This window comes from Oncorhynchus kisutch, linkage group LG18 (assembly GCF_002021735.2).
Source record: "Oncorhynchus kisutch isolate 150728-3 linkage group LG18, Okis_V2, whole genome shotgun sequence".
Lineage (NCBI taxonomy): Eukaryota > Metazoa > Chordata > Actinopteri > Salmoniformes > Salmonidae > Oncorhynchus > Oncorhynchus kisutch.
This window is the reverse complement of record NC_034191.2, coordinates 25658362-25674969: the sequence shown is the minus strand read 5'-3', so window position 1 is coordinate 25674969 and position 16608 is coordinate 25658362. Positions and strand designations below refer to the sequence as shown.

The window sequence follows — 16608 nt, the reverse complement described above, 5'->3', positions numbered from 1 at the left end:
CCGATAAATTCAACCATATTGTCATCAGTGTCAACATAACTCCATAGAATTCATGCCGCCTTCAACCTTTCCTTCTGCCTAAAGTGCTGTGATGCAAGAGCAAGCACAAGTGGAAGTTAAAGGTTCCCTGAGTGAGATTGAGAGCATGTACCTGCAGTTCAGCTTTGACGAGATGCCCTCTAACCCCATGGCGAAAGTGATGGTGTCCTCAGCCGGCACCCAGCTCACTGTTGTCCCCAGCCTTAAACACAAGCTGGAGCAGGGCCTCTTGTCTGTGGCTGACCACCTACTCAACTGCTACTCCCCAGATGTGAGTGAATGCCTATGTTAGAACCATGGTTGTGTGAGTTGGTGTATGTTCAAACTAAGTACTGTGTGTGTTTTCTCCTCAGTCTCAGACCACACCACCAGAATGCCTGGTTCGTTGTTCAAGTCTCCTTACTGGCGTTTTAGCAGGATATGTCTCTACTGGTCTCCTGACTGAGGAAGAAGCCTGCCATTCCCAACTCTTCCTAAAGGCCAAGGTAGTCTGAACGGGTTGATAACATTTCTTTAATGCCTGCAGAAAATCCACATATATGTAATTCATTGTATATTCTTTCGGCTTTTCGAAGGCACTGGTCCAGGATTTTAGTGAGTACATATCTAATGTGAAGGTGAAGATGGCAGAGGATGGGACAATGACCACACTCAGGTCTGTCATGCGGCTGTGCACACAGTGTGTCAACAGAGGGGTTAAGGTAAGACAAGCATTCTTCCTCGTAGTTATCACCACCATCAACATCTGTGTTTAAAATCTGGCTCTCTATCTGTACTTTCATTGACTTCCACATATCCTCTCCCACAGGACAGTATGAGCTCTGTCTCTTGCAACTTGTTCATGAAGATTTTCCCTGCGAGACTTTTGACTGAACTGGCAGAAATATGCAAACTGTTGGTGAGTCATGGAGAGTTTGCTTTCTGTCCCATGAACCATCATTTTGACCATTTGAATAACCATCATTTGGACCTGTTTAACCACTCTATAATGATCTGAATTATGTAAGCTCACCCTGTGTCTCTGTTTCTAACTCACAGCTGAACAGCTCCTGTAAGAGAGGTAGTGTGGGGATTGAGGAGGAGATCACAGATGAGGACTGGGACATGACGAGGACACAGGCTGAGCAGCAGGAGGATATTGACCTGTTTGATGATGGAGACGGACCACAGACCAGCACATCTAAGGGGACTCACAGACAGAATGTGGACCCCAATGACACCCAGTGTGGTTTTGGCAAGTGGATGATATCCCTCGTATATGCCACATGTAAAATTAACCCCTCAGCATCAGCCACTATGCCAGGATAATAGAGGTGGAGCTATTGACATTGTGTACACCCCATCTGATTCTTTCAGATCAATGAGATATTTCCAGAGGTAGGGGCTTGGCAGATGATAATCAGACCAGGCATTGTCCTCCATGCATTTCTAGGAATCAACCAGTGACCAGATGGTCATTTAAATACTCTTATCTTCTCCTAGATGCTAAAAGCCTACTGGCTGAGGAGCATTTGGCCCAGCAGGATTTAGCCATCTTGGCCAGTCTAGAGTTTCTGTCCCTGTGTGTATCGGCTGAGTTTATCCACGGGCTCTCTTTCAAACCAGTGGAGGTTCGCCGCAGGTTACTACTGATGTTGGAGCAGATAGACTGCACCAAGCCACTACACCTCAACATGGTGAGTGACCAGGACTGTGTAGTGGGGTCAATGTTGCACAGCTAATCGTTGTTCCCTACCAATCATGTTGGAAATGAAGACTGATGATGATCTTGTATCTCTAACATGGAATACTAATAGTTCATTATTTTCCTGTCCCCCCTCAGTACCTGGTCCTTCTGAAGAAACTACCTGCTGAGGACACATCGCTGGCAGCTGAAGAGTTTGACTCACTCCTCAGACCTCTGGCGTAAGAAATGCCTCTGTTTCTAGATTCATATGTCAAGTATACTATGCTATACAGTAGGTGTCAAGTATACTATGCTATACAGTAGGTGTCAAGTATACTGTGCTATACAGTAGGTGTCAAGTATACTATGCTATACAGTAGGTGTCAAGTATACTATGCTATACAGTAGGTGTCAAGTATACTATGCTATACAGTAGGTGTCAAGTATACTATGCTATACAGTAGGTGTCAAGTATACTATGCTATACAGTAGGTGTCAAGTATACTATGCTATACAGTAGGTGTCAAGTATACTATGCTATACAGTAGGTGTCAAGTATACTATGCTATACAGTAGGTGTCAAGTATACTATGCTATACAGTAGGTGTCAAGTATACTATGCTATACAGTAGGTGTCAAGTATACTATGCTATACAGTAGGTGTCAAGTATACTATGCTATACAGTAGGTGTCAAGTATACTATGCTATACAGTAGGTGTCAAGTATACTATGCTATACAGTAGGTGTCAAGTATACTATGCTATACAGTAGGTGTCAAGTATACTATGCTATACAGTAGGTGTCAAGTATACTATGCTATACAGTAGGTGTCAAGTATACTATGCTATACAGTAGGTGTCAAGTATACTATGCTATACAGTAGGTGTCAAGTATACTATGCTATACAGTAGGTGTCAAGTATACTATGCTATACAGTAGGTGTCAAGTATACTATGCTATACAGTAGGTGTCAAGTATACTATGCTATACAGTAGGTGTCAAGTATACTATGCTATACAGTAGGTGTCAAGTATACTGTGCTATACAGTAGGTGTCAAGTATACTATGCTATACAGTAGGTGTCAAGTATACTATGCTATACAGTAGGTGTCAAGTATACTATGCTATACAGTAGGTGTCAAGTATACTATGCTATACAGTAGGTGTCAAGTATTTTTATTTATTTATTTATTTATTTGACCTTTATTTAACCAGGTAGGCAAGTTGAGAACAAGTTCTCATTTACAATTGCGACCTGGCCAAGATAAAGCAAAGCAGTTCGACAGATAAAACGACACAGAGTTACACATGGAGTAAAAACAAACATACAGTCAATAATGCAGTATAAACAAGTCTATATACAATGTGAGCAAATGAGGTGAGAAGGGAGGTAAAGGCAAAAAAGGCCATGATGGCAAAGTAAATACAATATAGCAAGTAAAATACTGGAATGGTAGTTTTGCAATGGAAGAATGTGCAAAGTAGAAATAAAAAATAATGGGGTGCAAAGGAGCAAAATAAATAAATAAATTAAAATTAAATACAGTTGGGAAAGAGGTAGTTGTTTGGGCTAAATTATAGGTGGGCTATGTACAGGTGCAGTAATCTGTGAGCTGCTCTGACAGTTGGTGCTTAAAGCTAGTGAGGGAGATAAGTGTTTCCAGTTTCAGAGATTTTTGTAGTTCGTTCCAGTCATTGGCAGCAGAGAACTGGAAGGAGAGGCGGCCAAAGAAAGAATTGGTTTTGGGGGTGACTAGAGAGATATACCTGCTGGAGCGTGTGCTACAGGTGGGAGATGCTATGGTGACCAGCGAGCTGAGATAAGGGGGGACTTTACCTAGCAGGGTCTTGTAGATGACATGGAGCCAGTGGGTTTGGCGACGAGTATGAAGCGAGGGCCAGCCAACGAGAGCGTACAGGTCGCAATGGTGGGTAGTATATGGGGCTTTGGTGATAAAACGGATTGCACTGTGATAGACTGCATCCAATTTGTTGAGTAGGGTATTGGAGGCTATTTTGTAAATGACATCGCCAAAGTCGAGGATTGGTAGGATGGTCAGTTTTACAAGGGTATGTTTGGCAGCATGAGTGAAGGATGCTTTGTTGCGAAATAGGAAGCCAATTCTAGATTTAACTTTGGATTGGAGATGTTTGATATGGGTCTGGAAGGAGAGTTTACAGTCTAACCAGACACCTAAGTATTTGTAGTTGTCCACGTATTCTAAGTCAGAGCCGTCCAGAGTAGTGATGTTGGACAGGCGGGTAGGTGCAGGTAGCGATCGGTTGAAGAGCATGCATTTAGTTTTACTTGTATTTAAGAGCAATTGGAGGCCACGGAAGGAGAGTTGTATGGCATACTATGCTATACAGTAGGTGTCAAGTAATACTATGCTATACAGTAGGTGTCAAGTATACTATGCTATACAGTAGGTGTCAAGTATACTATGCTATACAGTAGGTGTCAAGTATACTATGCTATACAGTAGGTGTCAAGTATACTATGCTATACAGTAGGTGTCAAGTATACTATGCTATACAGTAGCTGTCAAGTATACTATGCTATACAGTAGGTGCTGGAGACGTTAGGACTTTTTTGTGCTTGCAGGGATCTTTGCTCATTGTACCGCCAGGACCAGGAGGTCTGTGCTGCAGTGCTGCTGGGTCTGCTACCGTCTATCCGTAGTCTGGGCCGTACCCAGGACCAGCACAATGACATGAGACATGTCCAGGGAGCTCTGATCCAAGTGGTCTCTGGATTCTGGTCAGCACCAAAGTCTCCATTTTTGTATTTTGACTTCACAATCATTCTGGTTCTTTGTTCTAGAATTGAACTTCCAACTTTTTAATGGTCTCTTCTAGCATTTTGGGCAGAACGGGGAAATGCACAGCAATTGTAAAGGTGGCATTAATTCACTGTCTACTGGCTCTACTGGAGGTGAGCTCACAATGTTTTAAAATCACAGCATAGTAACTGCCCATGATAACCACCCTGTCTTTAGGTAGATAGAGCGTAATAACATCAAAGATTTACTTCCCTGTCTCTGCCCCTATGTCAGGCTGACCCTTGCTGTAAGTGGGCGGTCCTTACCCTGAGGGAGGAGGAGCTTCCAGTGTCCGTCATCCTCCCGTCCCACCTGTCTGACTCTCACCATCATGTACGAATGCTTGCAGCCATGACAGTGGAAAGGTTGGTTTTTACCGACAGAACACTCTCTCACCAGCCTTAATTCAATCACAGAGGCTAATGTCTCAAGTTAAAAAGTAAATATTTACATGTTTGACATGTCTACCATGCATGCTCTCTTCCATCCATAGGCTGTTTTTGGAGATGACACCGGACAGCTTGGAGAAGAGAAAGATGCTTCCTCTGAAATGCCAGCAGACAGCCTTTGAGAACGTCTACCTGAAAGCCCAAGAAGGGATGAGGCTCCAGGTAAAACCTGTCTTTCACATGTTACTCTGACAGAAGTTATGGCCAGTCCGTCTCACTATCCCTCTGCTCTCCCTGGTGTGTAACAGAAGAACAGCTCTCCTGAAGACCTGAGTGACGAGACCTTTAACCGCAAGGCCACGCTGCTGAAGAGTCTGTCGGTGGTACTGTGCTGCAGCCCCGTCTGTGAGAAACAGTCCCTCTTCGCCCTCTTCCAGTCCTACAAGGAGAACAACATAGAGGAGCCACTCATCAAAAAGGTAAGGGAAAATCATTTGGCTACATATATTTACGGTCTCATCAATTATTATGTTTTGTATTCATGTTTCTTAAACTGAAAGCACTTTATAGTGAATGTGGCTAACTTTCCCTTTCCACCAGGGGTGGAAAAGGTACCCAATTGTCATACTTGAGTAAAAGTAAACATACCTTAATAGAAAATGATTCAAGTGAAAGTCACCCAGTAAAATATTACTTGAGTAAATGTAATTGCTAAAATATACTTAAATATCAAAAGTAAAAGTCGAAATCATTTCAAATTCCTTATATTAAGCAATTCAGATGGCATCATTTTCATGTTTTTATTTATTCACGGATATCCAGGGGCATGCTCCAACACTGACATCATTTACAAACTAAGCATGTGTTTAGTGAGTCCGCCAGATCAGAGGCAGTAGGGATGACCAGGGATGTTCTCTTGATAAGTGTGTGAATTTGACAATTTTCCTGTCCTGCTAAGCATTCGAAATGTATTGAGTACTTGTGGGTGTCAGGGAAAATGTATGGAGTAAAAAGTACATACTTTTCTTTAGGAATGTAATAAAGTAAAAGTTGTCAAGTACAGATACCCCAAAACTACTTATGTAGTACTTTCAAGTATTTTTACTTAAGTACTTTACACAACTGCTTTCTACCATCACTACATACAGTATCTCTCTGACTACTGTATCAATATGCTATGATATTGATAGACTGAATGTTAACCTGGTTTGTCTCTCACCCCCTCTAGGTCCTGGGCAGTGTGTCCAGAGCTCTGGGCTACAGGAGTGTAGAGGGGTTTGTCAGCTCTCACCTGGATTACCTGGTGGCAGAGTGGCTGGGCCAGCATGGCTACACTCTGGAGTCCTTCCCTTACACTCTGCTCAACCACGCCACTCTCAAGGACTTCTACAGGTAGGTGCACACGCTTAGTTTATGTTCTACATGACATTTTTTACTTTATTTAGTAAACATTTTCTTCACACTGCATTGTTGGTTAAGGGCTTGTAAGTAAGCATTTCACGGTAAGTTCTGCACCTGCTATATTTATTGTATTTTTTTATTTCACCTTTATTTAATTCAGTTACTATTCAAATTCGGCGCATCCCATACGTTTTATGTCCATAAAATGACTTTTTGTGAATTTACTAATCTGACAGAATTGAGGTGAAAGTAGAGTTTCTACCATATTGCTTTCACCTATTCAATCATGTCAGTTCACCTTAAGGAAAGAAGGAATGATGCATCTATCGATTTATTTGTTGTTTCTTTGTTTTATCCCAGCTCCTCCTATCAGGTCCTTATCCCACACCTGGTCTTCCTGGATGACTTTAAGCAGGTGAAGTCCATCAGCACCCTCCTGGGTAAGGACTGGAAGAAGCTGCTGGCCAACTGCTTCCCTAAGATCATGGTTAACATCCTGCCCTACTTTGCCATGTCGGGCCAGGATGCCCAAGTGGCCCGGCAGAGAGAGAAGGCCCACAGGGTCTATGACCTACTCAAGGACAGCAACTGCCTGGGCAAACCGGTGAGGATGAGACGCTTGGAGTCTCTGTGCCTGCAGCTGAATGTGCTTAAAACTCTGTAGGATGTTATCATGTATAAACCAGGATTGGGTTCCATTCCTTTTCACTTCATCCCCTGAAGTGGCTGAATTGAAATGGAATTGACTCCAACCCTGGTGCCAGGTTTGCTAACTGTCGTGGAAATTTTAATCAGAAAGGAAGAAAAAGACTACATTCTTCAAAACTTCAACCAAGCAAAATATAAAACATTGTAGGACAGGGCTTTCTTACACTACTACATTGTCTTTGTAAAGGGCTTCTGTTGAGCCATTTTTTTTACCTTCACATGGTACAAAACATTCTTATGGGAATCATTTAAACAGTTACAAGTCATTTGAAAAGTTACACAGGAGTACACCTGTCGTCTGTACAAAGAGGACAATCATCACGTTGACACTGTCCACACGGCCAGGGTTCAGCGTCAACCTCCTGATTCGTCCACCTAATCTGTCACGGTTTTCCAATGTAGTCCTCCAGTGACTCTTTGGCTTTCTGGGGCAGCAGGTAGCGTGGTTAGAGCATTGGGCCAGTAACCGAAAGGTTGCTAGATCGAATCCCCGAGCTGACAAGTAAAGAAATCTGCCGTTCTGCCCCTGAACAAGGCAGTTAACCCACTGTTCCTAGGCCGTCATCGTAAATAAGAATATGTTCTTCACTGACTTGCTTAGTTTAAGAAATGTTGAATAAAATATATAAATGTATACATTCTGTGTGCAACTGGATGGCTGACCAATCAGTCATTGGTGGGTAATGTTCCTTAATGCGATCACACAGTGCAGCCAGTTGGGCCTGATAGGGTTCATCGTCCGTCCATAATATGAATCTCTCGTCAATACACTCAGGAAACAAAAACAAATAGTATTTGGTTAGGAACGTCTTCCTTTCTTATAATTAAAAAGGAGTCATTTCTTCTCATCAAAATATTTTTGAATTACTCTGTCATTTTTGATTTTGTACCCACATGGTAGTTCCTCCTATGCACATTTAAGGTTTTAAATGTATAGCTGGTTTCCCAATCATAACCAACTGTTTTACCAGTCCATTGATTAATACATTTTCTTTTACAATATTTTTCTATCCTGCAGGAATATTTTTTAATTCTATCTCAGGACCCTGGAACACTTTCATCAGGACCCTGTGCTGGTATCTATAGTTCTTCAGGACCATGTCCTGGTATCTATAGTACTTCAGGACCCTGTCCTGGTAGCTATAGTACTTCAGGACCCTGTCCTGGTAGCTATAGTACTTCAGGACCCTGTCCTGGTAGCTATAGTACTTCGGGACCCTGTCCTGGTATCTATAGTACTTCGGGACCCTGTCCTGGTATCTATAGTACTTCGGGACCCTGTCCTGGTATCTATAGTACTTCGGGACCCTGTCCTGGTATCTATAGTACTTCGGGACCCTGTCCTGGTATCTATAGTACTTCGGGACCCTGTCCCGGTATCTATAGTACTTCGGGACCTTGTCCTGGAACACTTTCATCAGGACCCTGTCCTGGTATCTATAGTACTTCAGGACTCTGTCCTGGAACACTTTCATTAGGACCCTGTCCTGGTATCTATAGTACTTCAGGACCCTGTCCTGGCATCTATAGTACTTCAGGACCCTGTCCTGGTATCTATAGTACTTCAGGACCCTGTCCTGGTATCTATAGTACTTCAGGACCCTGTGCTGGTATCTATAGTACTTCAGGACCCGGTGCTGGTATCTATAGTACCTTGGGACCCGGTGCTGGTATCTATAGTACTTCGGGACCCTGTCCTGGTATCTATAGTACTTCGGGACCCTGTCCTGGTATCTATAGTACTTCGGGACCCTGTCCTGGTATCTATAGTACTTCGGGACCCTGTCCTGGTATCTATAGTACTTCGGGACCCTGTCCTGGTATCTATAGTACTTCGGGACCCTGTCCTGGTATCTATAGTTCTTCGGGACCCTGTCCTGGTATCTATAGTACTTCGGGACCCTGTCCTGGTATCTATAGTACTTCGGGACCTTGTCCTGGTATCTATAGTACTTCGGGACCCTGTCCTGGTATCTATAGTACTTCGGGACCCTGTCCTGGTATCTATAGTACTTCGGGACCCTGTCCTGGTATCTATAGTACTTCGGGACCCTGTCCTGGAACACTTTCATCAGGACCCTGTCCTGGTATCTGTAGTACTTCAGGACCCTGTCCTGGTATCTATAGTACTTCAGGACCCTGTCCTGGAACACTTTCATCATGCATTTACATCTGACGATTGGCATCTCAATTAATATTAATTTAGTACTTTGCCAAATAATGCGCATTTACACGGGAATACCTCTGTAATAAAACAGGTTTTCTCCACGCACAGTAGAGCCCTCCTTGTCACTAAAACAAGGTCTTCTTCACACACCGAATTCTCCTCTACACACAGTAGTCTTCTGTCACTAAGACAATATATATATTTTCATGTGTACTTTAGTTGTCCTTTTAAAGAAAGTCAGTCTCACCCTTTATTTGATTGTTCGGGATGGCGTATCTGTCCACTGACGCTCCCTGGCAGGTCCGTGGCGGATCCCTTCTGCTCCACTCAGGCGAAGTGTGGGCTCTCTGAACTACATCTAATGCAGCCCCTGCGCGCTGTTAACATTGGTGTCCGATCAGCAAACGGAGTTGGCCAATCCATCGTCGCCATCGTCGCCAAGAATTGTCGCGGAAATTCTAACCAGAAAGGAAGAGAGAGACCAGATTATTCAAATAACTACTTTATTATTCTGGAGCGGTTCACAATTCACTCAATGGTGCAGAGTTAACAGCCCAACTAGCAAGATTTGGGTCTCAGCTTTTATAACCTTTGTCTACATGGCAGTTTAGCGAATGTGTAAGAGCCTGATGGGAACATAGTAACACAACTGGCATTGTCACTTGTTTGTAAGCTATCTAGCTGCTGCTGCTCAAGCTAGCCTCTGGTCTCTCCATATCTCCACACAGCTGTGCTCTTGAAAGTTACAAAAAGAACAGGATGGACCAAAAATTGTGGTCACTCTCAGACGGCCCTTTGTCTTTGGCCCCGCGTGACTAAGATACACAAGAGTGGAAGAACACTAGCTTCTTCTTACATGACAGAAACATGACAATGGGAATGTACAGGTTTAAGGCTTATACAGCGTATGTTCATAAGAGTTTCTCATTTTCCCTCCATACAACCATTTCAGGTTGAGCTAGCTACAATCCGCAGCAGTCAAGTGAACCTGCATTAGAAGCTGTAAAAGCAATCTTTAATGTCTGTCTCTCTCACAGACCTAACTTACTGTATCACTGTTGGACTTTCCACAGCAAATCGACAGCCTGATTCACAGTAACCTGTCAGACATTGTGGTGGAGCTGTTGATGACCCTGTATGAAGGGGCTGCTACTGAGGAGGGGGGCAGAGGGGATCTGAGAAGGTTCATAGGGTAATGTTCACTACACATCACTCCACAACCACCCTTACTTGCATTCAGAACCTTTTCATTGACTGTGATGTTAATATGTTCTCTGTAGGGAACTGGACCCAGCCCCAAACCCACCCTATTTCAGCTCCTATGTCATAAAAGCCACACTGGACTATCTCAGCTCGTGTCACAGTGCCAATCTCAAGTCCCTGGTGGCCATTTTATCCAAGACTCCGGTAAAATCCTCTCCTGCTCTCATCATTGTATTGCAATGGCTGTAAAATGTTGTTACACAATGGAACAGAATAGGGCTTTACAAAGTTGTGGTTTCGTGAGCCCAATTTTTCAAACCGTTTAATCTGGAAAGGAATCCAGATTCTGTGATCCCCTTGTGTTGTGATTCTAGATCTCCATCCAGAGGATCCTACTGGCGGTGTGTCAGAAGGCAGCTGAGACGATCAATGCCTACGAGAGGCACCGCATCCTGCTGATGTACCACCTGTTTGTCAGCCTGCTGCTCAAGGAGGTCAAGGACGGCCTGGGGGGAGCCTGGGCCTTCGTCCTCCGAGACATAATTTACACACTCATCCACCACATCAACAGCAGGTTAGGGGTAAACGCACACACACACACACAAAGTCTAGTGCTCACACACAGATCCAATGGAGTGACTTGATTTTTGCTCTCTCTAGTAGTTAACTGTTTTTCTGCCTGTTCTTGTTTTCTGACAGGCCGGCCCAGTTGGACGAGGTGTCCAGCCGTAGTTTCTCCCTGTGTTGTGACCTACTGACCTCTGTGTGTCGCACGGCCGTGCAATTCTGTGACGATGCTGTGGAGAGCCACCTACAGGTTATCGTTGGTACTCTCACTGCCCAGGTGACAACCCAACTTGCTATCTCACAGCAGGTAAGACATGGTTGTATTACCTGGCCAGTAGACTATTTATATGACAAATAATCATTTGCTCCAAGTAGGTATTACCCTGTTCATTGTTCTCTTTTTCCTTCTCTCTCCCCTCTCTTCTCGCTCTTTTTTTTATTTCTCTCTGTTGACCTCTCTCTCTCAGGTGCTCAGTCTGTTGAAGTTCCTGGTCGTAGAGAGTCAGGACAAGCTGAAGAGTGCCATCCAGAAGTTAGAGCCCTTCCCAGACCGACCTGAGTTCAGAGAGCTGAGGGCCGTGCAGCACACACTGAAGTACAGCACAGGGAAATTCACTCTCAGACAGGTAAGGACACCCCCTTCACACACAGGGCACAGCACACACCCTCTAACCACTCATGTATGACCTCTACAGCTGATTCACACTTCTGTCACACTATTGCCACATCCCATGAGCCTCTCTGTGTCTCGTCCACAGGAGATAGCCCACTTCCTGTCTGTGGCTTCCTGTGACTCCCTGCCTCTGACCAGACTGGAGGGGCTGAAGGACCTGAGGAGGCAGCTCCACAACAACAAGAGCCAGATCAGACCGCTGCTGAGAGAGTGCCTCGGTCAGAGAGGGGGAGGCCTACTGTAGTCTAGATATGTTACCAGACCCATGTATCTGTGTGTGGGGATGAGTGTGTGTTAGTTTGCCCTTTTTGAATCCTATCTCTGTACCTCTTCATTCTAGCGGACCCTGCAGAGAGTGTGTTGGTGCTGCTGGTCCTTAACCTACTACAGCTCTGTAAGCTAGCAGCCAATCACCCTGGAGGAAGAGACATCTTAGGTACGTATGGTTACCACAACCTCACTGTTGGCACTGCGTATGTTTCCTCTCTCAGCCCAAGAAAGCATCAATAATTGTTTGTGTGATAGGAAGTAGTTTCGGCTGGCTTGGCACCGTTGTGTGAAAAGGGTCTTAGTCTTTTCCTTGACCATGTGCCTATGTTTTTATAGAGGCTGCAGGGAGCTGTCTGGGAGAGCTGGGGCCTGTGGATTTCTCCACCATCGCTCTGCTCCATGGGAAGGACCAGCTCAATGCCAGAGCTGTATCACTCTTCCCTTCAGTGGAACCACAGTGGCTCTACATCACCCTGAACTGCATCAACAACGCCCTCACACACCACTGGTACATCATACAGGGGTCTACGCTGACATGTTTTCAAAGAGCACATTTGCTCCAAAGTTGAAAAATGTAGGTTTAGAATTTTAGAAAAATATTATAGGTATAAATTATGATAATTGCCACCAATTACAAAATTTACATTTACAAAATTTACAAAATTTAAATTTTTTTAGGGGCACTGGTGCTCCCAAATTACAATTCCAGGTAGCACAGTAAAATATTTAGGAGCATATGCGACCATAATGGTAGCAGTTTAGAGCCCTGCCATATACTGTATCTAATGGCCCTAAAGTACAATGACACTTTCCTACTAATTCAACACTGAATTTAGCACAGGGAAGTAGCCACTGTATTGTCATATGGTTTTCATATAATGAGTGTGTCTTGACATGCTGTCATGTTTTGTGGTCCCATGTATTTTTCTGTCAGTATTGAGGTGAGGCAAGCTGCTGTCCAGAGTCTGAAGGGCATCTTGGCCACTCAGGCTGGAGCTGACTTCTGGGAGATCCATAAAGACAACCGTGACCCCATGCTGGCTTACCTCAACCCTTTTAGGTCTACCAAGAAGAAGGTTGGGCAGACTTTTCAAGACCTGAAATATCACATCCTCGTATGTGTGTCTGAATTTCGGAGTGTGTGAATTTGTTTGCATACATATATGTGTCGGTGTGTGTGCGTTAATTTTCCATTCACCTGTGCAGGTGGTCGGGATGATTGAGGAGGTGAGCTTGGTGGCTAGGGAGCGGCTGGAGAGCCAGGACCTGTGGGTGCCTGAGGCTGGCGGCCATAAGGCCTGGTTGAAGATGCTCTGCATGGTTCTGCTGGACAGTGGAGGGGTCAGGAGTGAAGCTCTGCTGCTTTCCCGGCCCCTGTGTCTGGTGAGGGCATGGCTGTTATATCTCTAGGCCAGCACTTGTGCTAATGCTAATTTCTTGTTCAGGCATCTCTCGCTACGCCGTTGTAAACACAAATTTCGGCTCATCTTTCTAGTCAGATATCCCTGTCTCTAACCCCTATCCTTTCCCATGTGTTCAGGTGAAAACAGACTTCTGCCACAGGGTGTTGCCGCTCATCATCCATGACATCCTGCTGGGGGACTCTGACGGCTCCTGGAGGAAGCTCCTCTCCACACACATCCAAGACTTTTTCACCAGCTGTTTCAGTCGTGCCCGGGCCTCTAGCCGCTCCACCACTCCTCTCCTCTCAGACTCTGGTGGGTTTTACTCTCCATCTCTCTACCTTTTTCTCTAGCTCTTTCTCTCTCCCTTTCTCTCTCCCTTTTTCTCTCCCTCTCTCTCTAGCTTTCTTTCTTTAGCTCTTTCTCTCTCTAGCTTTCTTTCTCTCTCTCTAGCTCTCTCGCTTGCTCGCTGTGTATGTTTGACTTTAGACATTTCTAGTAGGTTTTTCTCCTGAAGATCAGGTCATTACAGTGTTTTTTATTATCTCAGCAGGAGAGTCTGACATTTCCGACCAGGGTCTGTTGGATAAGGCCTCTCTGCGCACCATGCTCTCTGTCATTAACTATCTGAGGCAGCAACAAAGACCTCTAGGATCTGATAGGTTTGTAGATGCATTTGCTCTTATCTTCCTGACCTGTACGACTATAAAATCTACTGCACCCCTCTCTTTGTTAGGTTGTACGGTGTTTGATGATGTTGTGTTGGTTCTAGTAACTTGTGTGGTACGGTGTTTTGATGCTGTTGTGTTGTTTCTAGTAACTTGTGTGGTACGGTGTTTGATGCTGTTGTGTTGGTTCTAGTAACTTGTGTGGTACGGTGTTTGATGCTGTTGTGTGGGTTCTAGTAACTAGTGTGGTACGGTGTTTGATGCTGTTGTGTTGGTTCTAGTAACTTGTGTGGTACGGTGTTTGATGCTGTTGTGTTGGTTCTAGTAACTTGTTTGATGCTGTTGTGTTGGTTCTAGTAACTTGTGTGGTACGGTGTTTGATGCTGTTGTGTTGGTTCTAGTAACTTGTTTGATGCTGTTGTGTTGGTTCTAGTAACTTGTGTGGTACGGTGTTTGATGCTGTTGTGTTGGTTCTAGTAACTTGTTTGATGCTGTTGTGTTGGTTCTAGTAACTTGTGTGGTACGGTGTTTGATGCTGTTGTGTTGGTTCTAGTAACTTGTGTGGTACGGAGTTTGACGCTGTTGTGTTGGTTCTAGTAACTAGTGTGGTACGGTGTTTGACGCTGTTGTGTTGGTTCTAGTAACTTGTGTGGTACGGTGTTTGATGCTGTTGTGTTGGTTCTAGTAACTTGTGTGGTACGGTGTTTGATGCTGTTGTGTTGGTTCTAGTAACTTGTGTGGTACGGTGTTTGATGCTGTTGTGTTGGTTCTAGTAACTTGTGTGGTACGGTGTTTGATGCTGTTGTGTTGGTTCTAGTAACTTGTTTGATGCTGTTGTGTTGGTTCTAGTAACTTGTGTGGTACGGTGTTTGATGCTGTTGTGTTGGTTCTAGTAACTTGTTTGATGCTGTTGTGTTGGTTCTAGTAACTTGTGTGGTACGGTGTTTGATGCTGTTGTGTTGGTTCTAGTAACTTGTTTGATGCTGTTGTGTTGGTTCTAGTAACTTGTGTGGTACGGTGTTTGATGCTGTTGTGTTGGTTCTAGTAACTTGTGTGGTACGGTGTTTGATGCTGTTGTGTTGGTTCTAGTAACTTGTGTGGTACGGTGTGCCACTCTAACTTCTGGTTGGAGCTGAACTACCTGGAGGTGGCCAGGGCAGCCCAGTCCTGCTCAGCCCACTTCACAGCCCTGCTCTACTCTGAGATCTACGTCGACAAGATCAAGACTAACATGGAGGAGAACCACAGGTACACTACACATGATGGGAGATACTGATGTCTCTTATGTCTTTCTTGTTCTGTGTTGTTCTCATCGTTCTTTACCTCTGCTTACAGAAATCCGGCCAGATTGTCGCGCAGAATCACATTTGATGAGAGCAGTCAGAACTTCACCATCTCCAGTCTGACAGAGGAGAGTGTGAAAGACACTGGTATCAGTCTACAGGTAGAGTTGATTTTGCAATTAACCTTTAGTGTTGTTGTCCAATGCATAGCTCCGTACTATAATTTCTGTACCATGTCTTAGGACCTACTGATTGAGGTGTATCGTAGTATTGGGGAGCCAGACAGTCTGTATGGGTGTGAAGGTGGGAAGATGACCAGCGCTCTCACCAGGTGAACTTTGTTATCCTATTTTTGTTCTATCTTGGATATTCAAAGTTTTGTTAGCTGAGAATTCTCTTTTTGTGTGTCTGTTTTGTAGGATTCGGACCTATGAGCATGAGGCGATGTGGGGAAAGGCTCTGACCTCCTACGACCTCCACTCCAATCTTCCTGATGGCACACGGCAAGTAGGCATTGTGGAGGTAAGCAGAAACTTGTTTGAACTCCAAATCTGTATCGTCTCTGTCTGTCTGTGTGAACCATTGTTGGGGACAGATGACAAAACCTAATGCTGCTTGTCCAATGGTCCCTCAGGGTCTGCAGAACATTGGTCTGAGCAGTATCCTGGCCACCTACCTGCGGGGTCTGGAGAGTGAGGGGGTGGAGTGGGGGGCGGAGCTAAGGGAGCTAAGGTTTCAGGCCGCCTGGAGGAACATGCAGTGGGACTGTGACCTATCAGAGAGGTAAGTGGAAAGGGCCTCGGGTTGTGACTTATCAGACAGGTGAGTGAGAGGGGCCTCAGGACTTTGGCCCATAGGAAAGGTGAGTGGGAGGGGCCTCTGGAAGACAAGGGGTATGAAAGTAAGGGTTCCTGAGGTGGTATTTTAGAAGGTGAAGAAAATATTGCTAAATGGATTGACATGTGCCCTTGGTGTCTTGCCTTCTTGCTTGTTTCAGGAATGAGAAATTGAACCCTGGCTTCAACGAGTCAGTGTTCTGCTCCTTGCAGGCTTTGAGAGACAAAGAGTTTTCCACATTCGACCAAACTCTTAAATATGCCAGGTAAAACAAGGTTTCCCTCATGGAAATCAACAACTATCTCTCAGCCATCAAAATATCACCACACAAACAACTATACTCATTGAAATGAATTGTGTGTGGCATCAGGGGCAATGAGGTGGAGGAACTGTGTAAAGGCAGTCTGGAGGCAGTGTCCTCTCTCTACCCTGCTCTACGGAACCTCCAGAGGATCAGTGAGCTGGAGAGCATCCGACAACTCTTCTCCAAGTATGATCTTCCTTCCCAGCA

At 44.6% G+C, this 16608-nt stretch overlaps 1 protein-coding gene across 3 annotated transcripts in view; it reads left to right on the top strand.

Annotated features, from left to right (window-relative positions):
• The window catches only part of atm (ATM serine/threonine kinase), a 41674-nt gene that overhangs the window by 14041 nt on the left and 11025 nt on the right, over window positions 1-16608 (top strand). For 2 of the 3 annotated variants that reach the window (XM_020508163.2, XM_020508162.2), the window contains exons 13-45: window positions 85-310; window positions 393-524; window positions 615-740; window positions 848-937; window positions 1078-1273; window positions 1522-1715; window positions 1862-1944; window positions 4312-4467; window positions 4566-4641; window positions 4763-4893; window positions 5022-5139; window positions 5226-5396; window positions 6146-6309; window positions 6679-6922; window positions 10267-10385; window positions 10474-10600; window positions 10771-10970; window positions 11096-11270; window positions 11431-11589; window positions 11722-11854; window positions 11977-12072; window positions 12243-12414; window positions 12841-12982; window positions 13113-13289; window positions 13447-13624; window positions 13860-13971; window positions 15067-15225; window positions 15313-15421; window positions 15503-15591; window positions 15680-15782; window positions 15895-16043; window positions 16258-16362; window positions 16468-16587. In XM_020508163.2, coding sequence (XP_020363752.1) covers window positions 85-310; window positions 393-524; window positions 615-740; window positions 848-937; window positions 1078-1273; window positions 1522-1715; window positions 1862-1944; window positions 4312-4467; window positions 4566-4641; window positions 4763-4893; window positions 5022-5139; window positions 5226-5396; window positions 6146-6309; window positions 6679-6922; window positions 10267-10385; window positions 10474-10600; window positions 10771-10970; window positions 11096-11270; window positions 11431-11589; window positions 11722-11854; window positions 11977-12072; window positions 12243-12414; window positions 12841-12982; window positions 13113-13289; window positions 13447-13624; window positions 13860-13971; window positions 15067-15225; window positions 15313-15421; window positions 15503-15591; window positions 15680-15782; window positions 15895-16043; window positions 16258-16362; window positions 16468-16587 — 4731 coding nt within the window. The remainder of the gene's footprint in view (window positions 1-84; window positions 311-392; window positions 525-614; window positions 741-847; window positions 938-1077; window positions 1274-1521; window positions 1716-1861; window positions 1945-4311; window positions 4468-4565; window positions 4642-4762; window positions 4894-5021; window positions 5140-5225; window positions 5397-6145; window positions 6310-6678; window positions 6923-10266; window positions 10386-10473; window positions 10601-10770; window positions 10971-11095; window positions 11271-11430; window positions 11590-11721; window positions 11855-11976; window positions 12073-12242; window positions 12415-12840; window positions 12983-13112; window positions 13290-13446; window positions 13625-13859; window positions 13972-15066; window positions 15226-15312; window positions 15422-15502; window positions 15592-15679; window positions 15783-15894; window positions 16044-16257; window positions 16363-16467; window positions 16588-16608) is intronic. The other variant, XM_031795657.1, reaches the window with a different exon arrangement.